The sequence below is a fragment of the Akanthomyces muscarius genome, chromosome 1 (assembly GCF_028009165.1).
Source record: "Akanthomyces muscarius strain Ve6 chromosome 1, whole genome shotgun sequence".
In the NCBI taxonomy this organism is placed as follows: Eukaryota; Fungi; Ascomycota; class Sordariomycetes; order Hypocreales; family Cordycipitaceae; genus Akanthomyces; species Akanthomyces muscarius.
The window spans coordinates 6,984,277-7,009,974 of record NC_079241.1 but is presented as its reverse complement, the minus strand read 5'-3'; the positions used below and the strand labels follow the sequence as shown (position 1 = coordinate 7,009,974).

Below are 25,698 nucleotides of genomic sequence, written 5' to 3'. Positions count from 1 at the left end.
GAGGGTGAATGGCTAGATCCGGAGGGGAGAGGATAAAGGGTTGAGGAGGGGCGACTGGATGTCGTGCCTGCGTTGCGCGGCCAGGGCTGGGTAAGCAATCGATCTAGAGTAGGGTCGGCATGCGTTTCGTGGCTTGACTGCCGTAGCGATAAATAAATCGATCGAGCGGGTGGGTGCGGCGAGCGTCGATGGAATCGATGGATGCAAGTTGAGCGCAGCCGCGCGCCGTTGCAGCGGTGTTGATTGAAGCCGGTCGCTGGAGGGATTGGGGCAGCGTCAGGCGGGCGATGTTGTCGGTGGGCAGGCTGCGAGGGTGGTTGAAGAAAGAAAAAAGAAGGCCCTGGCAGTGTGGAGAGCGAAGATGTTGTGAGATTTTCGGCTTGGACGGGCTTTGCAGCGCAGCGCAGCGCAGTGGGCTGAGGGAGGGTCGGCGGGAGCCAGTAGAATCAAGCCTGGGGGGAGCTAATGGGGAGCGACGATGCAGACCGTTTTCGGGCTGGTTAGCGGTTGGCCAGCGGAGAGGAGGTCTGCTTTTACAGCGGATGTAGCGCTGCATTATTCGTACACATTCAGCACTCTAACCACCTAGGTATGTACCAGTTCCTTAGGTAGTATCCTGACAATTGCCTGGCCAGCTGGCCTCGCTCTTGGTACGGAAAAGGAAGGACAAGACGCCCGTCTCTGCCTTGTAATTATCGCGAACCATATTTAAACACCGCTAGGCAGAAACAGGGGCAAGCCACAAATCCCCCACGGAATAACGAGAGAAGCAAAGGTGAAAAAAATAAAGAAAAAAAAAAAAGCTTGTGCTGCCAGGTGACAGTTTAGTGCCCCCCTCACCCTCTTCCTGATTCTTTCTACCAGTGGCAGGGTGACCGCTGCAACCGGGCTGCTGAGCCACTGACGCAGCCAGCCAGGGCTCTCCTTCAGTGGATTACAGGGGGTTGAGGGATGGGGCTCTGGGCGCTGGCGGGCCCTGGATCTGGAGTGCCCAGATCGCAGCCGACATGTACCGAGGACCAAAGGACAGCAGGATAAAAAGGCTTACCAGGGGGCGCACCTCACCTTGTGGCTTGTTCCTATTGACAGGTGATTGACCAAGTATATCCGACTTGGTGACATTGGCATTCTATTGTTCGACGAATGCCAAGCGACATGCCATGGTAGTAGGGTGTACTCGACAACGCCGTCGTCTTCGAAGACACCCTCTTTCTTGACCTGCTTTTCGCTGCCCTTTTCTGGCCACGTGAGAGCGGCTCGCAATGTACGACACTGACAAGGAGGGGAGAGGCGGTCCAGCACAGGGTACCATGGCGCCCATTGGCAGTGTGATATCGCGCCACTGGCCGGGGAGGGGCCGTCACAGATGGTGGGAGGAATTCTGCACCAGGAAGCGGAGAGGATTGTTTTCACTGGCATTGTCAATTTGTTCTCAGCACATCGCTTGCTGCCTTGGCCGATGAGCATTCCTGATTTTCAACTATCGGCGGTCCGAGTCGAGCGGCAGGGAGGGCTCCGGAAGTGCCGCAGCGCAATTTAACGGCAGCGCCCGAGTGCATAATGGGTATCTTGAACAGGACCAAGTAAGTACTGGGTAGCGTACCAACGCGCTAGAGATCATCGTCGCCTGGTAACTAAATAAAGAAGAAGGACGATATCTTTTCACCGCTGGTATTAATATGCGCTGTGGGGGCCGCTACCGGACGCTATATTGAGTACCAGTAATACTATGACCAACTCCGGCCATGGACGACAAGCCTCATGAGTGAATAGACTTACTCCAAAGCGTACGGGTATGCCCATGTCGGTTGTCGGACCGTACTGCAAAGTCATCGCTGCCATGCTTTAGTCATTGTCGCGTGCTGGCTGAGACAGACCGAGCACGTAACTAGTTGGCTTTGTGGGTGCCGCCTCCAAGGGCAGAGCCAATGTTGCATTTTCTTGACCCTGTCTCCAGTCAATCAGTTTGCCCTTGTTGCCGTCACTGGAGGAGGGCATATAGCATAGCCAACAGCTTGCACAGCTTGCACGACTCAGCTGCCTAGCTTACGTCTGGATGCCACGTCATGGTCCATCCCGTCCTTGAAACATAAAACAGCTGCCTGAAGTCTAAAACCTGCTGGTTAATTTTATCCGCCCATCCATCTTATACCCAGACAGGTGACAGTGAGGCGTTTTGTAACCTCCCATGCCGGCCGGCCGGTGCCTGACAACTCCCCAAACCCCTCCTGGGTCAACCGGCGCGTCACCTCGGGACTCGTACGCAGATCGACATGGACACTTGCCGGCTTTTATGAAGGAAAGAAAACTCGTCGACTTGTCCCTCTTTTACCTAACAAGTGGGGGTGCAGAGACGGAGGGAAGAAGAAAGGATGGGCGGGGAAGCTGCAGCATTGCAACCACGACGACGACACGCAACCAAAGTCGCTACCCACGGACTAACGTCAAGTTGCCCTTCCGATCGCGTCAAAGAAAAGTCCCTATTTGCAGCTTCGTTCATTTAGGGGACTCGGTTCGGTACCCCGCAGTCGGCAGCGGGCGTTTGCTTCCCCCTCAAAAGTTAAGCTTTTTTTCACCTGTCTTCGTGTCTCGGAACGGACAAGTGGTCAGCCGCTGCAGCAACCTCCATCCGCTCTGCATCCGCAAGGACAGGGCCACGGGCTTTTCGTCCCTCTCGGCATTGATCGACAGAAGGAGAGTCACAGTGTTTTTTTTTCTCGTCATCCTCTTCTTCTCCCACCGCGTGTGACACCGGACACATGTTTCTACTGGGAGTCAACCCCGCGCCGCCGGTGAGAAACATGCATGTCTAGCGCAAACATTCCCACCCTGCAGCAAATCAAGTAGAATATATACTGTGGGGCGCATATGACTGAATATCACCAAGTCCAGCCAGCCTGGCGCCTCACACAGTTGTTTAGGGAGACTTTTGAGAGCAAGGCAAAAGCCTACCAGGAGCAGCCCAGAGCAGTGGCTTCCGCGCCATCGCCGCCCGAGACGAAATGAGCCAAAATGACGCCGCAGCCAGCCCAGCAACCAACCGGGAGCGAGCCATCACAGCCAACAGATAGATGCCTCCAGCCAACCCGCACCAAGCAAGAAAGGCCTGCCGGCCGTGTCTTCCGGTTCCTGGTTGTTCAAGCTCGGAGACTACAGCATTCCTTACATGCTGTACATTTTCTGGGCAATCTACCACCACCGTAAAGGTAACTTGTCCAAGCTCGCAAGGCTGCAGCTAAATTACCAGGCAGTGCGCTGCGCTCGCCAGCCAACAGCGTCTCGTTTCGTCTCGTCCAAATCACGAACATGTCGAGCGAGTTCTCTTTACCTTGCCCACAAGTTTTGACTTTTTTTTCCTTCTGCTACGAGATACACAGATACGCCGCCGGCCATGCACTTTTGTGGCTTTTTTTGCCTTGCGCCCTGGCTGAAAGCCAGCTACGCTGCACATGTGCCTTTCAGACGGAAAGAACAGATTGCCACAAACCCAAAAAAGAAAGAAAAAAAGACCGCAAAGGATGACAACCCCGAGCCTAGGAGTCGAGCCTGGGTCTCTCTGCCTCTTCCAGGCACAGATCTATTGTACTTCACAAGCTGTAGACTTCCACACAACTTTCACCGCGTGTCAATAGAGTGTGCTGCCACTGCATCAGCTTAGGTCGTCGTTGGACAGGACAGGGAAACATTTCTTATATGCCTCTGTAGGACGTACTGCTTATGGAAAGGAGAAAAGCCTCTCACAAGGCTCAAAGTAACCGCTGACACACCTAGCTGACACCCAGACATCGTACCCTTAGACCAGATGGAGGCATTGTTGGAACAGCGAGATGCTTTTCCGTCCCATTGATTTCTCTTTTATGGGTCCTATTCAAACGACTCGCGTGTCGTCGCGGTGCTTGCCTTTTACTAACAGCGATACTGTTTGCGTTTTGGTGGTCCTTTGCATCTTTAAGCCACCATTCTCTAGCAGTCGTGCATCGTTGGTGGCTCTCTACCGCCCAGCTATTATCGCACTGTGTGGTATAACGGTTCGTCACGGTGTTGCCGAGTGTTCGTTCCGCTGAGGTTACGAGACACAGCGACCAACTTAGTCTCTTGGCACCGTCCAGTGTTTGCTGCCAGCGTAGTAGGTGGAGATGATGGTCATGGCTATGATTGAGTATTCAGTTCAAGCTATATTCATCAATCACAAAGGGGCCATATACAATAATTCGAGAATCGATTAGCTCTCAAACAAAATTTCTTCTTCAGTCCAGTCATTGCCCTTGAAAGTTTCCCATCGACACAGACAATTCCTCCTCGCTACTGCGTCGGCGCGCTGGCCTATTTAGCCTGGTCGTTTTGCGCAAGCAGGTTCTTGGTGCCCTCGCGCACTCCCGAGATGGCGTCCTTGATCGAGATGCTCTGCAGGTAGTCGCACATGCCCTCGGCCGAGCGACCCAGGCCCATAAAGTACGCCGCGAGGCCGGCAATGTGCGGCGTCGCCATCGACGTGCCCGACATGGTGGTCGTGCCGCCACCAATACGCAGGCTGACGACGTTGACGCCGGGGCCGTGAATATCAAGCGGCTCGCCATAGTTGGAGAAGCTCGCAATGTCGTCGTTCTTATCGCTCGCGCCGACCGTGCACGCCGACGGCTCCGAGGCCGGAGACACGTCGGCCGCATCAATGGGAATGTTATTCTCGTCGCCGTTGCCGGCAGCCACGGCCACGAAGAAGCCCTTGCGCACGAGTGCGGCGACGGCGTCATTGGACGCCTGCGAAAAGCCGCCGCCCAGGCTCATGTTAACCACGACGCCCTTGGGGCAGTTGCGGCGCGCGGCGTCCTGCGCCACGTACTCGAGGCCGCGGATGATGCCGTCGTTGGGGCCCTCGCACTTGCCCGTGCGGCTGTTGTACTCGAGCACCTTGACGCCAAAGAGGCTCGTCTTCTTGGCCACGCCGTACGTGGTGCTGCCGATGGTGCCGGCCACGTGCGTGCCGTGGCCGCACGTGTCGCCGCCTTGGCCGATGAAGGACTTGATCTGCTGCGCGCGGCCGCCAAAGTCCTGATCAATAGGTTAGAACACAATGTATACGGTGAGTTTAAATAGATCCGAAGACACCATCTGCCTCTCGCATCTGCTCCTGCTATTGCGTAAAGTTGGGCTTACAGAGTGGGAGGCGTCAATGCCGCTGTCGACAATGTAGCTGCAGGTTCCAGATCCTAGTTGACGCAAATTGTGAGTAACTTGCTCTCCGTCACTCATCAACGCGCGGCTTGCCCCGATGCAAGGATTTCAGGCCTTCTTACCGGCAGAAGAGTCGTAAATGTAGCTGCTAGCGCCAGTGTTCTTGTGGGATATGCGAGCGAGTCCCCAAGTCGACGAGCTCTGCGTGACGGGGGCAAAAGCAGTCATCTTGGCATTCTGTTCCACATACTCGACCTTGCAACATGATGATTCTCATCAGTACTCTGCGGTTTCTCCAATTCTACGGTTTCAAAAAGGTAGCAAAAAACTTACATCCGGGTGGTCGCGAATGAGGCCCAGAGTCGCCGCGTCAAAGTGGCCGGCGAAACCTTTGAACACCTCGCTAAATATTTCGCCGCCGGCCACGTTGGGGAGCGCCTTCATGGCGTCCTCGACGGCGGCGAGGGCGCTACCCTCCTTGAACTTGACCATGTACTGGTCAGCGACGAGGCTCTCGGCGCTGACGCCGCGCGGAGTCAGGAGGGGAGCGGGCTCGGAACGCTTGGCGGTCGGAACTGCCGCTGCCAGGGGCAGAATGGAGAGGAGATGGGACAGGCGCATGTTGGGCGATGGTTGAGGTGTAAGACGATGATGGATGTCTAAGCCGTGCGATAAACTAGCTGTGACCTGTGTATTTCGAGAGGAGTAGTTATTTGAAGCGGCTAGAGTCTATATATTTATACTTATGGCTCTGACGAGCGCATTCTCGTAATAGAAGACCAACATGATCCTCTTACACACTGATTAGCTCTCGGTCGAGTTGCTTCAAAGCCCGCACACGTCTCAACGCTTCGCCTCATTAAGAAGGTCGCTATTTCCGCTCCAGTTCCAGGCCATCGACCGTCTCGCTCACGGCTCATAAGACTAAACCACATTCACCGTTGGAAAGTGTTCGCCTACACGTTGCAGTTTCCCTTTTCGTGTTATTGGTTCGGCCTTTGCGAACAAGGCCACCCAGGCGCTAGTCTGTAGCAGTTGATCAACTTCCGTAGGAGGCAGCTCCCTCATTGCTAGCACCAGCCAGATTCGGCCTGGTTTACCAAGACAAGGTTCATGCTTGAAATTAGCCGTTGCGGGTAATGTGAATGGCGACCAATAGATTTTCTTCGTGTGTCCGCAGCGAGCCCTCCGGGCCCTCGGGGGGCAAGAGGGCGGGCCTATTCCCCCCACCACGGCAATTAAGTTTATTTCAACTCCCGATTATACATGGGCTCGCTTAGATTAGCTGTGGGCGGCCAGTGTTCTTACCAAACCAAAGCCATACCAAGTAGAATGGCGTAAAACTTGTAGCCTGACACATCGGCCTTTGTCGGTCCAGCTCTTACTCCCAGCGTCTTTGGTAGGCCCCCTTGCACGTACTCAATCAATCGTCAAACTCACAGGATGCAATTGCTAGCTGTATCGCGCACTTCTTTCTTTTTGATGCCGCGATACAGGCAAAATCCATCCTCGTCGTACTGGGCTAGACCAAGCCGCATTGATCCTATGGCTCATTGTGGTGACTCTGATCCGGCGTTGAGTGGTAGAAATTGGCAATACACACCAAAATGACCATCGGCCGCCGCGCCTGCCGATAACAACCCGCTTCCGCACAGTCTACCTAGTGCACCGGTGTGGTTGCATCTTACTGTTTCCAATTACCAATGTCGTGCGGTGTTGGGTCCGCGGTTTCTGCGGTAATCCTGCCCCAAAACTCTTTGTCCTCTTGGCACGCCTTTATATTACCCAAGTCTGGGCATTGCCAAGAGGATCGACAGGGACCTTCCGACATCAGTAAATGCGCGACACCGGAGCTGAAAATTCGACGAGAACTATACTGTAACAATCTGACACTTTCGATTCAGTCAACGATTCTCATTCATCTTAGTCAATGGTGACTGATTTGGTTTAGTCAACAGAGTGTCTTAAGACAATTGCGGCGCTCGGCTTTCCCGCCTCCACATCCGCTTCCGCCACATGCAAGATGAGATGCTAATTATGCATAGATCTACGTTGTGGCCAAAAGTTGAGCTAAGGGCATTGTAACGGTGTGGCTATGTTTAACTCAAGTCCAAAACGTTAGCTGACTTTTAGTTTTAATGTCGGCATCGGCTCTCAAGCGCTGGATCCAGCCGTCAAAGAATATTTTGATGTGGCTATATGTAGGGGTTGAAACGTTCAGTGTACGGACCCGAGGATCGCCTAATCCAAAGATCTACAGCACAAGAACAGCCAGGTTTCGATTTTCGATTCAACAAGCATACACCCCGTCTGACATCGTCATACATGGGTGGGCGCACCACAACCTGCTGCGCTCGCGCGGCGTCGGCTCCTCTTTGTCTTCTTGTTCATTCTCTCGGTTGGCAAGAAACGTTTTGACGAAGGCTGGAGCACGGGGAGAATTTGACTGAGGAACAATGTCATTGGACAGGAAAAGAAGAAGGAGGAAAAGAATTCGATCGTTTTGTTATTCTGTGGGTAGTGAGACTCTCAGTCCCGGTAGCGAGAAGAGACGAACCCGAGGCGCAAGGTCGCGGGCAGACGGGACAAGCAAGGCTGCCGGTGGTTATCCCCCTCTCTTTCTTTCCAATTATCCATCCTTTGTCCTTTATTCAGAGCGTAACTGTCCTAAATTGGGCACATTGAAGCCAAGCAATTCTCGCACAACTCTGTAACTGTCAAATATCTTTGAGAAGGTGCGCTCTTCATCTCCTCCGCCCCCGCCACTCGCCGTACATGAAACGGTGCTGGTGGCCATGCTATTTGTGCGACGAGCCTTTTCCCACTGGATATGCCAGTCCAACCTTTCATCGCGTTTCCTTCCTATTTTCTTAGGCTAAGCTTTTGTATCTGTTTTGTCGAGGTTTCCGTGAGTGGCTGGGTGGTGGGCTTGCTCCGACGCGTGGTACTCCTACCCGGCATCGTGCATCATGACATTAAATAGCAATGGCTCTTTAACGACCGTGTTTATATCGTCAGTCAATCTCTGCAATTAGTCCTTGTCACTTCACAGCATTCCGGATATTCGTTTGCAAGAAATTCCGATATCGCCGACCATCTGGCTATTTTCCATACGCAAGCAGTGTCGGCACAGGAATAGTGTTTTGCTAAGAAACTAGCTTCAGAATCTTGGCTTCGTTTGTAATGCGCTCGTGATTCCCATTCAGGCACAGATAAGGTCAGCCTCTTGGTGCGATCCTGTTCATCAAAGTTCTCACCTTGCTTTGAACCATGTAAAAAGAGTCCCATCTGGATACGGATCATCGAAAGATAGACGGGAAGTCTTTGCAAAAGTCGAAGCTGCGAACCCGCCACATCATTCGACGCATAACGTTTGAGGACTGTATTTGCTGGGACTTCAGAAAGCCGGAGCCAATGATCTATTGTCAATATAACTTCAATTTGTAAAGCTGAAGCTACACAAAGCCAACAAGGAAGGCGGTCACGGGCGGCGGTGGTAGAGGAGAGGTGGCTGTCTTCTGACTGGGTAGCAGACACGGGGACCATTGAGTCGCCCATGATATGCCGAACGTATGCCTTGCTAGCAAATTCGTTTTCTTGCGGGGCAGCTCGCAGCTACGTTCACTGGCGCGTCTAGTGAGCTCGTGTCTGTGGGCAATTGTTAGCTGGCAGCTGGTAGCTGGCAGCTTATCGAGTGAAGTCAGACACCGTCGAATATTCTTGTATTTCTGACGAGCGAGTCTCCTTACGCCATCACCGTCTGCTGCTACATGTGTAGCCTGCGCCACACAATGACTACAATGAGACACGTCGTGTAACACTGCATCCCGCGCATACGGAGGGCGACTGGGGGTGGGCTGGCCGAGTACCCGTGTGCACTTCGTCCAAACATCGCTAGCATATCTGGAAGGACCAAAGGCAATGAAGATATCGTGTCAAACCTTCTCCTAGGCTAGTCTGTACAAGCAAGTACTGTATAAGACTCCGTGTCTACCTTCACGCCAGAGCCTTCATCTCTGTATCGCAAATGCTTCGCACCGGACTATCTCTTCTGCCACCTAGTAGTCCTTCTATTCCACGCGATGCCCCCAAGCCTCCTCCACCGGCGTCCTGCCCAGACAATAGCCAGTTGCTGCATCGCGCGGAGAATGCTGTATAAACGAGAGGCACAGAAGGATGCGAGAGCAATAAAAAAACACAAGAGAAAAACAGGAACAGTTTACTAATGATCCCAGAATTTGGAGGTTGTCAGGTTCTCAAGAACATCGGCGCGAGCTGCCGAACGTGATGAAGTCCATCACCAAGTTTTACACCTATCGGAGCCTGAAATAGACTAGAATCATACAGATGCTCGTAATAAAACAAAAAAAAAAAGAGATTAAAAATGAAGATTGATTTGCCTTGAATGATGTGCATAGAGGTCTTTTATCTTATGACGCATCCGAACAATGGACTGTTTGGAAGAAAGGAGTTGCGGCTCGTACCGGCGACTCGATATGTGTTGAAAAAGACACGACAGGTCCGCTCAAGTTGTAAGTCTTTCTCCCCATCATTTGACTTGGCCTTTTCTTTTACCGGTCCACGTATCTTCTCCTCGGTCACTGCAGACAGGCGACAATGGCAGCAATCGCAGTCAGTGTGTCGTCCGGATCGCGCACCAGCACCGTCTTGACCCCAATCTCCTTGGCCGGGTAGTCGTTGCCGCCGGGAAAGATGGCATCGCCGATAAACATCATCTGCTCGAGCGAGATCTTGCTCACCTCGGCCAGCCGCTTCAGCGCGTAGCCCTTGTCGACGCCCTCCTTGGTGATGTCAATCGACGTCGCGCCGCCCATGTTGATGGACAGGCCCGGCAGGCGCTGGCGCAGGTCGGCCTGGATGACCTTGCGCTTGGCAAAGTCGGGGTCCCAGTGCTTCTTTTCCGCAATCGGCGCCTCCTGGCCCAGCGCCGAAAAGGTAATCTGGCTGCCGCGGTCCTCGATGCGCGGGCCCCACGTCTTCTCCGGCGTGAAGCCCGTGGCGGCGAGCGAGGTGTTGAAGGCGGCGATGATGTCGCGGCGCTTGTCCTCGCTGAAGATGTCGGCAAAGACGGGCGCCCATTGGCCGCCGCTGCGGTGCGTGTAGAGCTTGGTGCCCGTGGTGGGCATCAGCCACAGCTTGGACAGGTCGGCCTTGTCGGTGAGGCGGCTCGCGACCTGCTTCTCAAATTGCGGCCAGTCGCCGCCCGAGATGACGGCGACGTGGGCAACGGAGAGCAGGTCAGCGAGCGCCTGGCTCATGGAGTCCTTTAGGGCTTGCTTGCTCTCGGCAAGCGTTCCATCGAGATCGAACGCGACCAGAGATATCATGATGCGCGGTGGGCTATCAATTAGGGGCTATATCGAATATGCTGTGTATATCGAAATTGTGATCGAGGTGGCATCTACGGACATGAGGCGGGGGGGGGGGGGGGGGGGCGGGGGTGCTCCTGTCGATCGCCGCCATGGCTCAGCCTCATTTAGTGGCCGAGGATGGCGTTGGTTGGCGCGAGACCATAGATGGGTGCCTGTATAAGATTAGAGGCTGCATAGCCACATAAACATATACAAACGTACCTAAAAGAAAGAGGGTCCTACAGCCGATACGCCACAAAATGCAGGTAAGCCTCGCGGACCAAGGCCGGATGTGAGGATGAGGACCAAAGTTCACAGGAAGGACTTCTATTGATGCCAGAGTTCCTCGTAAGAGCCATCCCTAGTTCTTCCCAAACGTTAGACGTGCTTTAAGACCAAGCCCAGTATTTGCGGCACTACAGCAGCGCCGTAGCGAGAACGAGATTGACCTGGAGGAGACGGCAGCCGCGACAATCCGCTCTAGGGGGAAAGCAGGAGCAGACAAAATGGAAATTCGCGGAACTCGCTTGGACGTTTCTTTCTTCTTCTTAGCGTAGAAAGCGAAAGGTGACGGTGATCAGGGGAAGCTGGGCGCGTTAAGAGGGGGTCGGGCAATCATTCTATTATACTAAGTCGCGTCGCGTAGAAAATCAACACTCGACTTTGTAATATAATTATTCCACGCCATAATGCCTAGATACACTTAAAACCCTAACTATAGTCCTTATAAGAGGGGAAAGTTATAGCGCCTGTAGCCTATTAGTTATTCTTATAAAGACGTGGCGCGTATAGAGTATATGTCTCTAGTATTATAACACACTGTAAATACCAAATTAAGGGTCGTAATAGACGCCGCCCTAGGTAGCTAAGAAAGATATCTAAACGCGATAAAAGACGTGTTATTTAAATTATTAATAAAGACCCTTTATTTATAATAGATATCTTCTTAAGTAGGTAAGTCTTTATTATTCTATAATAATTCTAGTTTCCTACTTAAGAAGCTAGGGTGCTATTATAGCTAGACTAAGTTAAGGGTCCTACCCTCTGCATATTGTTACGTGCGCACACACGCGCTCCTATATTTAGCCCGAACCTTATAGGATCCTATTTTTAGCTCTTTAAGCTACGTCTTATATATAGAGCCTGCCCTACCTAAGGGGTGCCTGCCCGTAGCAATAGACCCAATTCCCTTATCTAAGTGCTCCCCGTCCTGCTAGCCGCTAGCCCGCCCTAACAGGAATCCTCTACTAGTACGAACTTTAACAGCTAAGATTAATAACTAAGTATATAGTAAATTATAAGAGACTTATATAAGAGTATCTTAGGAAGCTAATCTCTTGTTAAGTATACTACTTCCTTTCTAATAAGGTCTATATAATATATAGTAATAATATAAAGATAAAGTGGTGTTTTACTTAAAAGGTACGTTTTAGTAACCCTCCAGAGAATTAGCTATAACTTAATAACGAAGACGATATAGGATAAGAGACTTAGTTGAATTAAATCCTAGCTAGAGGCGCCCTATAGAAGTGATTCTTTAATATTTTGGGACGTACTCTAGCATCTTCAACGTAATCAGCTCTGACTGCCGTTTCAGCCCGGCAAAAGGTTCCCCGCACTACGACTCTTAGCCGGTAGCCTCGGTCCCCCAACGCCGCTAGGCGCGCCCAAAGCGCGGGCAAACTAGCTTCCTAAACCTTACAATGCATAGTTAATAGTTACATTCGTTCACTCTTGCTGGACTCCTATCTGAAGGGTCTTGCCTATTCTCTTGAACCGTCGCCTCTTTCAGGCACTCACACAACCATCACCTACACTCATCGTCCACGACAACCTATCAGACCATGGCAGCTCCATTGCAGCCGGATCCCGAAGACTCCATGAAGTCAACATGGCGTACCTGGGATCGCAAGAAATGGAACCAGCATCATTTCATTCTTAACTTTGTCAAGGCCCATCCCTACGACCTGGACAAGCCAGTGCCCGTACATGCCAAGACGGACAAGATCCCTTATTTGAATCAGTTGTCTGTGCAGATATGGCTTGTCTACCACTCCATGATACCACTGGTCATACATCAGATGTGGCTCAGCTTCTCCACCTACCAGACCATGCACTGGACAGTGGCCCTTAGCCTCTACATCGTCGCATTTAACTTGACCTTTATCCATGAAGTCAACGCGATCCGGCGCCTCGCGCACCAGTACGGCTTCCTCGACGGCGACGAGCACGACCGCGACGGCGTGCCCGACGTGGGCGTCCACCGCGTCACGGAGTCCGCCCCGCGGCTGACGGTCGCGCGCATGGTCATGGTCATGTACTTTTCCTACGACGCTGCCGCCGCGCCGCTTGACGTCCTTACCTCGGCTCGATGGTGGCTCTGGCTAGCGGCCGAGATCGGCCTGTACTCGATGGCGCTCGACTTTTGGTTCTACTGGTACCACCGCGCCATGCACGACGTGCCGTTTCTGTGGAAGTTCCACCGCAAGCACCACCTCACCAAGCACCCGAACTCGATGCTCAGCGCTTACTCAGACGACGTGCAGGAGCTCTTTGACATGGCTGTCATCCCGCTGCTGGGGTACCTGACACTGTGCGTGTTTGGTTTGAAGCTGGGATTCTTTGAGTGGTACATCTGCCACCAGTATGTTGCGTTTTCGGAGGTCTGGGGCCACAGCGGCCTGCGCATTCACTTTACGCCGCCGCTGCCGTGGTATGCGCTGCTGCACCTGCTGGAAGTCGAGGGTGTGACAGAGGACCACGACCTGCATCATCGGTACGGGTACCGAAAAAGCAACAACTACTCTAAGCAAAGCCGTCTGTGGGATAAGGTGTTTGGGACAGCCCGCGGGCGGATCGAGTCTGTGGAAGAGAATGTAGACTATGTGAACCAGGCGCAGATGCCGTTTTTTTGACTGGAAGAGATATGATATATCCTCTTATAGACTAGATGAGCAGATTTCGAATCGAATTTGTGTGCCAGGCCAGTTCTATAATGTCGTGCACTTGGAAGTTGGATATACGGAGGTAGTACTCCGTAGTTGTCGAAGTGAGACATGCGGGTACACGACCAGAGTCATTGGTCTGCACATATTGGGGTACGTAAAGTACTTGGAAAAACTCACAAAGAGTTTGACTCGAGAGCAAAGATCAACAGGTTAACAGTATCGTTAGACGGTGTGTAAGCCATGCAGCGGATGTCGCTCTCGTGGAGAAGCAACTGTATTTTATCACATCCCTCCGAATTATAATCCATTCAACCGGCAACGTCGGGGTCGTAAAATAGTTCAAATGTGTCTAAAGATCCAAAAACCCTTCGCAAACCTTCTGTATCCTTGGAGCGCTTCACAGCCAGGTGGGTCGACATGTGAAACTATGGCCCTGACGGCCATGCCAGGAGCCCATGGTACTGCGCTTAGCAATGTGGCAACCCTCGACAGTTGTGAGGTAAAGTGTAAAGGAAATGCCTATCACGAATCTCGTGTATCTTTAAGGGTAAAAGTGACCTGGATTTGTATCGAAGGCGTTTTGCGGCTAAAGCATAGCAACAGCAGTAGCAGCGTGATATCTCGTCCGGCGACGCTCTCCACCGCTCAGGACAACCCGGCGCAGTTCATAAGACCCATCGCTACCGTGGCATGTGCGTAGATAGCCAGCGCCGGGTTCAAGTCTGTCGGCCATGATTGTCACTTTAATGCCTCTCTTTCTAAACCTCTCTTGTTTGCTCGGCTGGCCTATTCACGGCGTTTTGATACACATATGCTGGTCCACAGCACGTTCGCTGCTCTCTTCTGCTGTCCTTGAAGAATTATTTTCCGCACTTATGCTTCCAATCTTGTCACAGCAATACGGTGTTTTTTGAGCCTTTCTAGGCTACCATGCCTTCTGCATCGCGGTCGATGTCTAGCGCTGGAATCGTTGGGTCTGCGCCTCTCTCCTGTAGCCACTGGCTCCGTATCGTGATTTCGCCGCGTGACTGATGCGAAAACCCATTGGAAATGTCTTGGGATATCGAAGCCTAGCTAGTTAATGGCAAAACCGACCTTTTCGACCAGGTAATGCAGCAACGTTGCCCACTCCTACTTGCCATAAGCCTCGTAGCCATTGTCCAGAACCTCGTCCACATAGCTCGCAAATAACATCCAAAACAGGCGAGAATTCCACTCTTTATTTTTATTTCGCTTCTAAGAAGACGGTGGGACCCCTTCTGAGAGCAAAACTGGTTCACTAGGCTCATGTCTTTCCGGCACGCCCACTCAAGGAACTTTTTTCGTTCGCGAACCGTACGCGTTACCCAACATGACGCACTTATCAGGTCTGCAGGGATGAGGCATATATCAACCAAGGTTGGAGTCAAACAAAAACAGCTTGATCTATATTTTGACGACGCGGCGTCAGACATATATGATACGTCATCCGACGAACCATGCGATGAGATGCTGCCGTCAGTTCAAGCCATTATAGTTAGCGTGTATCAGAGGTCGTTATTAATTATAATATAGGGCAGCCCTTAGCTACCACAAGGTGGCGTCTCTTTACGCTTAATATATCGCGTATTATAGTTAGAATTGCCTAAAATTATAAGACTTAAAGATATATTTTATAAGAACACTTATATATCTATAGCTTATAATAACGAACGCCTGTACTATTAAGCTATAAGTTTAAAGATTAGGGCATTAAAAGTAATTCTAGTAATTAATATAGGTAAAATAGTAATATATTGTAACGGTTTGGCGAATAGGTTGGTTCAGCTATTCGCCAAACCGTTACATATATATAGCATAGAGTAATACTATAATAATAGTTTATTATACTATACTTCTCCCCCTAGCTAGCTATCTATAATAATAGCTTATTTACTAAGTTATAGTAGGTCTATTTTTAAAGAATAAGTTAGGCTAAAGCTATAAGGTAGTATATTAAGTAGTATTATAAGTTAGTTATTAAAAGTAGAACTCTTAATAGTAATACTATTACTTAGATTAATTAATAGAGATCTAAACTATATAAACTAGCTATAGCTTTTAGCTCTTTTAATATACTAAAATTAATCTCTATTACTTAATAGTACTCTCCTTACTTAGTATACTTAGTATTAAGTAGGCTAAATAGACTAATTAAGGTAAGTAGTTATATAACACTACCCCTTTTTTTTAATTAGGTTTCTTAGTAGCTATATTACTTCTACTAGCTGCTATTCTACTAGCTAGGCTACTTTATGTTTATAACACTATCCTAACTAATTATAGGTAAGAGGCTCTCTTAGTGTGATTCTAGGAACACAAATACTAAGCAAAGCTATATACTAGCTTATAGAAATACTCTATATACTCTAATATTAAGGTATTACTCCTATAAGGGTAGTATGTTAAATATTAGTATAATAGAGGGCGCCTTTAAGTGATTAATCACAATCTTTAAGAATTAAGTTATTTTAGGTTAAGTCACTTTATATAGGTTAATTTTATATCTTACACATTATAGTGGGGGCCTTAATATTAAGTCGTGATTATAGGTTAAAAGAGAATACCTAAAAGGGTAATTCCTATCTATAAATATAAGTCTTTATAATTAATTAATTATAGTATTTTAAAAATATAGTATATTAGGAGGAAAAAGGTTAAATTTTACTACTTACTATAAAGTATTAGGCTCTTATAGTTATAATATAAGGGCATTATAGTGTGTATATATTAAGTATAATATCTAGTATTATATTAGGGTATAAATCCTAATTTTAAGGACTTTAGTTATGAATTTAATCTCTAAGAAGGCTATTAGTATATAAGTCCTTCCTTATAATACTAGATAACACGCTTAATATATTAATACTATAATACCCTTATATTATTAGTATAAAAACTTAATACTTTATAGTAAGTAGTAAAATTTAACTTTTTTTACCTAATATAATATACTTTTAAAATATTATACTTAGTTAATTATAAAGGTCACTTATTTACAGTTAAATAATTAATATATAAAACTCTCTTATTAGTACTTAAAGTGAGATAATATAATTTATATAAGAATAGTATAACTACTATATCTAAACGGCTAAGTTAGCTGTTATAACCCCCTGTAACCTGTTTCAGCGCGTTCTAGCACGCCTTGGCGTGTTCCAGTGCACAGGAACGTGCTACAACACAGGATGCTTAGCTAACCCAAGTTCGATAATATTCTTATATACTATGTACAGTGGGCCACAAGCAATGAGACAGATTGGAAGCAACTAGCCACCAACTAGCCATTAAGCTAAATTCGGCTGCAGATATGGACTCGCGCTCGAACATGCTGATGTCCTATTACCGCTCATAGTCGAGGCATATTCCTGAGACATTAACCCACACGGTTTCGATCGATTTATAGAAGGAGGGTTTATTATTACAACTTATTCTAGCTGTTAACATTCTAGTGGATCTCTGTCGTACGTTGTAGCTCCTTGAGGTAATCACGGACTTAGGGTTGCCGCTATGTGTGTCTAAGCTAGCATAATCCTAACCCCTGTTATTAGATCTAGTGTCTCGAAAGGGTACTTGTACAAGAAGTAAGGCAGCAGGGAAGGCACCACGACGTTCGCTAGACCACTATAAAAGGTTGAAACCAGTAGCGCTAACTTTCATGCAGCTGAATCAGGTGCGGGCTAAAGATTTGTCGGACCGACATACATCGCGCCAGCCGTATCGTCCAAGTGCGGTGATTTGACGCTAAACTATGCGGATATGCCCAGAACTGGTGAAGCGATACCCGCCGCTAGAGTGGCTGCGGCGTAGAACAGTGTTAGATTTACGCTGGTGTGCGATGCAACTGGACGGTGCCGAGTCGGGTCCAAGCATACTCGGTTAACGCAATACCGCGCTACAGCTGTTGAGGCGTAGGGTCGAGAGCGGACTCACCTGCCCGAGACGATTCTGGGAGAAAGGAAGGAATATAATCATTTGTTCTGGCTTAATAAGTTACTACACAGACCCTGTCTTGATTTAACCACACTCCCGCGTATCCAACAGCTACACGCAGGAAATAGAAGATTCTGAAGTAGCCTTGACTTGCGGCAGGCATTGCCCCGCAGCTGAGTGTTCGTTTGTTTGACGGAGAGGTCCATGCATCCATCGTTTAGCACATGACACAATCATGCTAAGCAGCGCCATGTAGAAGAGCGAAGCAAAACAACTCTTCATGCACACTTGAGGCGGGAAGCAATATATAACAATCAAAAGACGTTGCGATGCCCCATTGCCCCCGAGGCAGACCGAGAACCATTCAGCACCTCAAACCTGGAATCATCTTCTTGCTTTGTCGCAGTGCTGACACAGTAACCATGAATCATTCAAGGCAGAAAATTAAGGACAAGTTCATGTCTATGCAAGAATATGCACTCCCTAAACAAGCCAGCGCTATCGCACCGCCAAATGTCTGGGTATGGCACGTTCGATGCGATGGAAAAGCATGCATCCTAATATTACCACTGTGGCGCTGACAACTCGTCTCTAGACTAATGTTGATATGGACCCAACAGCCCCAGAGCATCAAACATGGTCTACTTGGGCCATCATGGCATACTGGATAACTGATATCATTAATCTGGCCACTTGGGAAGTCGCGTCTGGAATTCTTGCCCTTGGTCTATCCTGGCGCGAAGCGATCCCTTGCATGGCAGTCGGATCTGTATGCATCGCAGTACCGATGGTGTTGAACGGTGCCATCGGCACCCATCTACATGTACCTTATGCTGTTATTACTACGTCCAGCTTCGGTTACAACTTGCGGTACTTCTGTGTCGTCAGTCGCGCTATTCTCGCCATGTTCTGGTTTGGCATTCAAGGGGTAAACGGTGCTCGGTGTATCACCATCATGCTGTGCTCTGTAGCGCCTAGCTACAACAACGTCCCAAACGTATTACCAGCAAATGCTGGTATTGACACGAAAGATCTCTGCTCATACCTCCTCTTTTCAATCCTTCAGTTTCCCTTCTTACTGGTGCACCCAACGAGGCTACGCTCTATCTTCTGGTTGAAGCTGATATGTGCCCCAGTTGCCGCATTTGCTACCATGGGCTGGTGCGTCCACAAAGCTGGTGGTACAGGGCAAGTCTTCTCGCTCCGAGCGGAAGTATCGGGTAGCGAGTATTCATTTCTATGGCTCACTAGCATGACGACAATTACTGGATCATGGGCAACTATCGCCTGTAACATACCTGACTTCACGAGATACGCGCGCTCCACCAACGCACAATTCGTACAGCTACCGTTCCTACCCATTGTGTTCACACTTTGCGGTACGTTAGGTGTAATTACGACCTCTGCTGCAAAGGTCTTCACGGGTACTTATCTCTGGAACCCACTAGATATAATTACACTGTGGCTAGACGGTGGTGGGGGCGGGCGGTCCGCTGCTTTTTTTGTCGCTCTGGCCTGGTTTTTGGTTCAGGTTGGCACAAACATTACCACAAATACCATATCAGCAGCCAATGACCTCACCGTCATGTTCCCGCGATGGATCAACATCAAGCGCGGCTCCATGGTAACTGCACTTTTCGGTGGCTGGGCATTCGTTCCGTGGAAGGTGTTAGGATCTGCTAATACATTCGTTGCCTTTATGGGCGGCTGTTCTGGTATGCCATAATCCTGGAGGCACCCCACCGGACAACCCAACCTCCGACGAGGAATATTTGCTGACAAAACTTGCAGTGTTTCTGGCACCGATCAGTGGGATAATGGTAGCCGACTACTGGTTGGTTAAAAAGCGACGCTACGACATCCCTGCTCTCTACGACCCCTATGGAAAATACCGATTTACTGGTGGTTGTAACTGGCGTGCGGCAGTCGCCTTCCTGGTATCAGCAGTGCCGCTCCTACCAGGCCTCGCCCTGAGCGTTGGCGGGCCATCAACGGTATATATTTCTGTCGGTGCACGGAACCTTTACTCTGTTAACTGGCTTTTTGGATTTATCATGTCGACCACCCTCTACGCAACGGTAAGTGCCATCTTTCCTTGCCAGGATGTTGATGCCACGCTATCGAACCATAACGCCGCTGTGTAACGGGCAAGCCGTTTGCGCAGCGGCTGTGCCGCCGATCTTCTAGAACCTTCTATTGGTTCGGAGCTATAAACTGCTATGATTCTCTCATATAGTTGATTCAATTCCTCCCCTCTTCATCTTGATGGTAAACAGAATAGGAACTAGATAGTTGAATAAACTTACTAGCAACCTATGACATCAGCCGAAGAGGCGTCCCGACCCACCTCGGCACCACTGCCGTGTATATAACTGAGATCTTCGTCCTCTCTGACCTGAGTAGTGGTTAGGGCCAATGGACTCTTTGTAAACCTTCACATGTTGATAGCAAAGACGGGTTGGAACCACTATACCTACCCCCGCACAAGCACAGAGTGAATTGCATGCCAGAGCGGTCAATGAAGAAGCACAAGAGCGTTGCCGTGAAATGGAGTGGACATTTGAATTCCTCGCGCGGTTACTATCGAGGATGCCAATATTTCTACGCTATTTCTGTCATACTCTGACTGCTCCATCAGCACCAACATTTGCTTGTTTATCTACATTGCGCTCTACAGTAGCATCGATCTCCCCGGTCATCAGATCCTTAACGCTCCTGAGGCAGAGTACCGCGACGATGCTTAAGGCTACAAAGGGAATGATGCTCCCCCAGGCTGCTCGGTAGGCGTAGGTGAACTGGGACCTGCTCTCGGCAGCAGCGGCCGCGATGATGTTGTCGTTAGCACCAGGAACAGAGGCAACTGCTGTTTGTTTAGCAGACTCAAGAGCAGTCAGCAGCGATGGGACACTCGAGGGAGGCAGGCCTGCGTCCACGGCAGCGGCCCCAACCGAGGGCCTGTAGTGAGCCTTCAGCCTGCTGTTGATGATGGCAGTCAGTATAGCAGATCCAAAGCACCGCTAATAGCTCGCATAGACTGTGCGAAACCCGATGCTGTCGACAGCAAGTCACGCGTTGCAACAAACTGGACGTAGGTCAGGAGGAGAGTAAGCGGCCCAGCTTGGCCAAGGCCAGTCAGCACGTTGATGGCATAGTGCACCTTGTCCCAACTGGGCTTTAGAACTGTGTAGAGGATGGCTCTGTATATAATTAGTTTTTTCGAGATTTTCCACGGCGCTGAGAGAGATTTGTTCACTCACACGACGAGAAAGATGATAAAGCTAAGAAGGAGGGGCAACTTCAAGTCTTTGACCCTCGTCGCGTAGCATGTGATGAGAACGGAGAAAACGAGGTTGAAGAGCTTGAAACTAAGCATACGAACCCCGATATTCCAGGAATTCGTCTCCCAGCCTAGGTTGAGAATTATTTTGGGCACCACTGGATTGACTGCGCCGTAATATATCCACCCCTCGGCTCCGAAGGCAAAGATGGAATAAGCAAAGTTGATATCCCTCTGGAATAAGGCGTGGGATATTAGTCCGTCTGACCTACCCTTCCACTCGTACAGGGCAAAGCCAAGGAGTAGCACAGCGCCAAGCGAGATGGGAATCACAACATGCGGGTTGCTGCACGAGTAGGCAGAGCCGGCCCAGCTGAGCCCGACCAACAAAAGTGTCGTGCTGCTGAAGAAAAGTGCTGAACCTATCGGGTCACAGGTCCAAATAAGTTTTCTTATGGATACAGGGAAACCATGGGTTTTGGGCGGGTTGTAGAAGAAGAATAGGCTAACGGCTGTCAGGCCGTGGAACGCGACTTGAATCCAGAATATGTATTGCCTGCCACTGGCAGTAATGTTCGCAACGGCCCCAGCGCCGAGTGTACTGACGCTATATTGGACAGCTATTAGTATAAGGGGCAGGTATCGTATGGAAGCGGCAGAAGGTTGACGAGCAGCCCACCGATTGCAGCCCCGACAAATGAACAGCCATTGGCAACGGGACGGTATTTCCGTGGGAGGACCTCTGACGGAATGCTGTACAAAATGGATGCGGTTGTCAAAGCGACGCCAGTCAAGAAGCTACCCACAACCAGTACCGAAACTGAGCTTGCCTTAGCGGACAGGATAGCCCCGGCCAAACCGACTAGACTTGGCAGGATGGCTATGTATTTCCGGTTGGTGGCATCGGAAAGGCGGCCGACGATTGGCGCCAAAGCACTCTGGACGAGAAGCGGACCCTATAATGCGAGCATTTATAGCTACGGTCAACTAATGTGTATGAATTGCTGAGAAACATTATCTCTATCTTGGAAATCCTACCTCAATGACCCATACCGATATGGACTCATCGCCGAGGTCTCTGGTGATAAATGTGATAACAGACCCAGCAGCGACCTTGGTAAAGGTTTGGCCCGCGATGCTAATAAAAGAAAATTGGCGATTGGCACGAGGCAGGTGTATTGGGAGGGCTCCTACTTACCCGAAGCAAGCGACAAGCACGACCAGCTAACTGTCCACAGACCAGCCCCCCAGTCAGTACACTGTACAAAGCACACTGCTGGACGTCATTATGCCAGTGGTTGTATTAGAAGGGGACGTACCCATGATGTCCAGGTCAGCCTTACGCGGCAAGCATCTTCTCAGGAATTGGGCTCGACAAAGTGGCGCTCGTGGCAGCCACTGGAGTCTTGATTTGCGTGTGCTTGCGCCATTTCACTGATATAACGTAGAGGTTTCCGTGGGAACTGATAGACGCAAATGAAGAAATTAAGTGAAGCCACAAAAAAGGACAAAGGTAGGTTAGTATAGCAGGTGACTATTTATGCTAGTGAACTAAAACTAAGCATAAGTAACCATGACCTGCTGAACTAAGTTTGGAGATGAGGTTACTTTACGGGACTTGAGGAATTCATGCGGGGAACTTTAATATGGTGTTGTCTAAACAACGGAAAAAGAATGCCCTCCTAGATATGTTCTGTATCTTACCAATGGAATCAGTTTCAACGCCTACGATGAACATAGCAATATCTCGGTTAGAGTGATAACCGAGTGGTGGTCTGTTCTCGGCTTCGTAAGGCCGACATCCACCCGAGAAGATGATACCACGTATCAAGAGGAACCGGATTTGTAGGTCATTTTCATGGCATTGATTTCACTTCATTTTTGAGGCAAACGATGCGGCTGGCGTGATGTATCTCGGCCCGACAAATCTTTAGCCCACACTAGACTGCCCTCAACCACGTGGAAAATGTGGCTGCAAGAGATGGGGATCGTTGCGCGAGTGAGGGACCGTGCAAACAATGCTACACTATCTGCTGCAACATGACCTCGCACATGATTCAGCAGCACTCAAGTTTGCGCTAGGTTTCAAGTTTTTACAGTGGTCCTCTCTCTTGAGTGGTGAAAACCACTGTGAAGAAGGTAGCATAGCGAACGTTGTGGTGCCTCCCCTGCCTGCCTTGCTTCTTGTACAAGCACCCTTTCGAGCCACTACATGACAAGGGTTGGAATCATGCTAGCTTCGGCACACATAGCAGCACGTAATTGCCTGAAGGAGCTAAAACATACGATAGAGATCCACTAAAATGTCAACAGCCTAATAAGTCACGATAATAGACCCTCCTTCCACAAATCGATTAAAACGGTATAGGTCAAGGCCCCAGGAATATGCCTCGGCCATCAGTGGCAATAAAACGCCCAGGCATCGGCGGCTCGTAGATGCTTTAAAACCGGGCTTGCACCCCATTATCAAGCTCACATACAAGATTTTGCAGAGAATTAGAGCACTCTTTCATGCGCAAATCCCACGATGAATTACACAGCACATGTCTTTGCTAGTTCCCCAAAGGACCCGTATTCACCGGTACTGACTTCAAACTACCCCCTTTCTAGTCCAAATACTTACCATATGCCAGATCTTGCTGGACGCCACCCGACCTAGCCGGTGTATATTATGGCTGGAATACATATCCACAGTGAAACGCACCGCTGTTGGGCTACGCAAAGTTGGACTGGCAGATCAGGAAGCTGTCGGTCTTCTCAGTTACAACGACATATATTATTACTTACTTGGAGACGGTGCCATCGCAGCCGGGGCGACCTTTGCTGGTATCCCAACCTTTGTCAAGCCGACTGAGCTAGCAACAGCGATTACGGCAGCAGGGCTCAAATGGCTCTTTGTAGCGCCAGAATTCTTGGAACTGGTAATGGTGACAGCTGACAGCATAGGTTTCCCGGCTGAGAGGGTGATGGTATTTGATCCTCCCGGCCTGGAGCCATACACAGGGTCTCAGCAGGGCTTCAGCAAGTTGATCAATGATGCGGATGAGAGCCTTTTCCAGAATGCAAACCAGGGCAAGGATCCAAAAGCCCAAATCTCACATCAATTGTTCACGAGCGGAACAACTGGAGCAGTCAAGTCGGCGCAAGTCTCTCATACAGTACAACTTGATAGAATGAGCTACGTCATGGCACAGACATCCTCAAACAAGGAAAGAACCTTACAGACCATCGGCATGTATCATGCCTCCGGTCTTGTCTCACACTGCGGGGCTCTCTCTGGCGCTGGTCCGCTCTACGTCTCCAAACTGACTGACGCGAGTACAATCGTGGATATGATAGGCTCTTTGAAGATCACAAGAGCTATGCTGACGCCGCGAATCATGGAGGAAGTCGTGGGAAACACAGATGGCTTGGCCAATGCAACTGCCGCCCTGAAATCGCTGCGACATGTCCGATTTGGTGGCTCCCCCACTAGTGCTGATCTTGTGAGAGCGTTCAAGAATATGCTACCAAGCGAAGCATCCCTTTGGATCACGTACGGCTGTACAGAATCATTACGGGTCGCCTCAGCTCCTATTGACGAGAAGTGGAGCGAGGGCTGTGTTGGCGTTCCTTGGTCTGACGTCGAAGTGAAGTAAACCTGGCCCCTGGACTACATGATGGGTGGTATATCGATCGCTAATCAGCTGAAATCAGGATTGTAAACCCTGCGACATTTGAAGCGGTTACTGCCGGCAGTTCCGGAGAGATCTGTGTACGTAGCGCATCAACTTTTAACGGATACTACCAAGCCCCTGCCGCGAATGAATCGGCCTTCCTCCCTGGGGAGCGCGGCTGGTTCCGCACAGGAGATAAAGGCTGCTTTCATCCTACTGCCAGTGAACTATTCATCACGGGTCGCTTTAAAGAGATCTTCAAAGTCAACTACGAAGAGGTCTCTCCTCGAGAAGTCGAAAATGAGCTGCTGAAACACGGGTCGGTGGCCGAGGCTTTTATCACGTCCACGGAAGCGAGGGACAACAACAGGGACAGGGAGTGCATGGCCTATATAGTCCGAAAGAAGGATACGAGGCTGACTGCGCAGGAAGTCGTTGACTTCGTCGCATCGAAGCTAGCGCATCATAAGGCACCAACTGGTGGAGTAATCTTTTGCGAGACTATTCCACGCGGTGCCATGGGAAAAGTGTTGAAGAAAGCGCTGGTAGACGTTCAAGCCTTGTACGGGTCTTCTAGATTCCTCTCCATAACTGCGTAAATTGATTGTGTCAGCCTATAAAGAGACTCAAGAAGACATTCTATCATTGCGATTTATTTTGGAGAACACAAGTCTTTGATTTTGGTACATGAACTCGCACTAAACGAACATTTACCTCACCAAGTTGCATACCCCGGAGGGGGTCATTACAATTCAATAACTTGTAACGTCGATTACCGACTTTGGTGGCCATCGGTTGAGAGAATGGTGTACCTCAAGCTTGGACTAAGCGCCGAGCTGAAGAAACTCCCGGAATCCAGCCTTCCTGGCTGTGTGCTCGGCTATCTTCTGAAAGCAGGATCACAACCCGGCATCTTTGCGGAATATCACGAGAGATTTCACCCAGCACAGGCGACATTGGAGTGCCCCTAATGGCCCCAGAAATCGCCAACCCATCTTTCTACTGCAGGAAGATTCCGGGCTACCTCCGCGTTCGGCTGCACGGGACCCAGAAGAGAGTCCCTAACGCATTTGAGCACCCTACTCGCTGTAGGCATGCTGACGAACGCAACTGATAGCCTGTGTACGCAAGGAAAACTATAAGCTATGGGCCTTTGATGCGACATTGGTGGGCGGACAGGCAGATTGGCACGCATAACTCTTGGATTAGAAGGAGAAGGTCACGCGGTTACAGGGCCGGACTTACCTGGCCACATCACTTGGGCAAGCCACGGCGGTCAATGTTCGACGAGCAGATAGCCACAAATATGCCTTCCACATATA

At 49.8% G+C, this 25,698-nt stretch overlaps 8 protein-coding genes across 9 annotated transcripts; 5 read left to right on the top strand and 3 right to left on the bottom strand.

Annotated features, from left to right (window-relative positions):
- Positions 1-1,459: 1,459 nt before the first annotated feature.
- On the top strand, positions 1,460-2,007 carry LMH87_007388 (uncharacterized protein; the record flags this gene model as incomplete). Of its 2 annotated transcripts, none has more annotated exons than XM_056192466.1 (6): positions 1,460-1,489; positions 1,578-1,583; positions 1,651-1,721; positions 1,774-1,793; positions 1,850-1,900; positions 1,958-2,007. In XM_056192466.1, the coding sequence occupies 6 exons, from the start codon at positions 1,460-1,462 to the stop codon at positions 2,005-2,007; spliced, it is 228 nt and encodes a 75-aa protein (XP_056060684.1). The 2 variants fall into 2 exon arrangements, with proteins under 2 accessions (XP_056060684.1, XP_056060685.1); XM_056192467.1 differs by having other exon boundaries at positions 1,648-1,721.
- A 2,316-nt stretch (positions 2,008-4,323) lies between these two features.
- LMH87_007387 (uncharacterized protein) lies at positions 4,324-5,793 on the bottom strand (the record flags this gene model as incomplete). The annotated part of the gene is made up of 4 exons (XM_056192465.1): positions 4,324-5,049; positions 5,155-5,207; positions 5,295-5,427; positions 5,506-5,793. The coding sequence occupies 4 exons, from the start codon at positions 5,791-5,793 to the stop codon at positions 4,324-4,326; spliced, it is 1,200 nt and encodes a 399-aa protein (XP_056060683.1).
- Positions 5,794-6,504: 711 nt separating this feature from the next.
- LMH87_007386 (uncharacterized protein) lies at positions 6,505-7,486 on the top strand (the record flags this gene model as incomplete). Its single annotated transcript, XM_056192464.1, has 6 exons — positions 6,505-6,509; positions 6,564-6,571; positions 6,629-6,754; positions 7,248-7,259; positions 7,306-7,373; positions 7,433-7,486. The coding sequence occupies 6 exons, from the start codon at positions 6,505-6,507 to the stop codon at positions 7,484-7,486; spliced, it is 273 nt and encodes a 90-aa protein (XP_056060682.1).
- Positions 7,487-9,770: 2,284 nt separating this feature from the next.
- Positions 9,771-10,520, bottom strand: LMH87_007385 (uncharacterized protein; the record flags this gene model as incomplete). Its single annotated transcript, XM_056192463.1, has 1 exon — positions 9,771-10,520. The coding sequence occupies one exon, from the start codon at positions 10,518-10,520 to the stop codon at positions 9,771-9,773; it is 750 nt and encodes a 249-aa protein (XP_056060681.1).
- A 1,868-nt stretch (positions 10,521-12,388) lies between these two features.
- Positions 12,389-13,459, top strand: LMH87_007384 (uncharacterized protein; the record flags this gene model as incomplete). Its single annotated transcript, XM_056192462.1, has 1 exon — positions 12,389-13,459. The coding sequence occupies one exon, from the start codon at positions 12,389-12,391 to the stop codon at positions 13,457-13,459; it is 1,071 nt and encodes a 356-aa protein (XP_056060680.1).
- A 4,406-nt stretch (positions 13,460-17,865) lies between these two features.
- Positions 17,866-19,587, top strand: LMH87_007383 (uncharacterized protein; the record flags this gene model as incomplete). The annotated part of the gene is made up of 3 exons (XM_056192461.1): positions 17,866-17,964; positions 18,039-19,158; positions 19,235-19,587. The coding sequence occupies 3 exons, from the start codon at positions 17,866-17,868 to the stop codon at positions 19,585-19,587; spliced, it is 1,572 nt and encodes a 523-aa protein (XP_056060679.1).
- A 471-nt stretch (positions 19,588-20,058) lies between these two features.
- On the bottom strand, positions 20,059-22,043 carry LMH87_007382 (uncharacterized protein; the record flags this gene model as incomplete). Its single annotated transcript, XM_056192460.1, has 7 exons — positions 20,059-20,419; positions 20,527-20,640; positions 20,701-21,327; positions 21,480-21,676; positions 21,759-21,858; positions 21,915-21,948; positions 22,040-22,043. 7 exons carry the CDS (start codon positions 22,041-22,043, stop codon positions 20,059-20,061), a joined length of 1,437 nt encoding a protein of 478 aa, XP_056060678.1.
- A 1,204-nt stretch (positions 22,044-23,247) lies between these two features.
- Positions 23,248-24,975, top strand: LMH87_007381 (uncharacterized protein; the record flags this gene model as incomplete). The annotated part of the gene is made up of 3 exons (XM_056192459.1): positions 23,248-23,301; positions 23,354-24,354; positions 24,417-24,975. 3 exons carry the CDS (start codon positions 23,248-23,250, stop codon positions 24,973-24,975), a joined length of 1,614 nt encoding a protein of 537 aa, XP_056060677.1.
- Between the last annotated feature and the right edge of the window lie 723 nt (positions 24,976-25,698).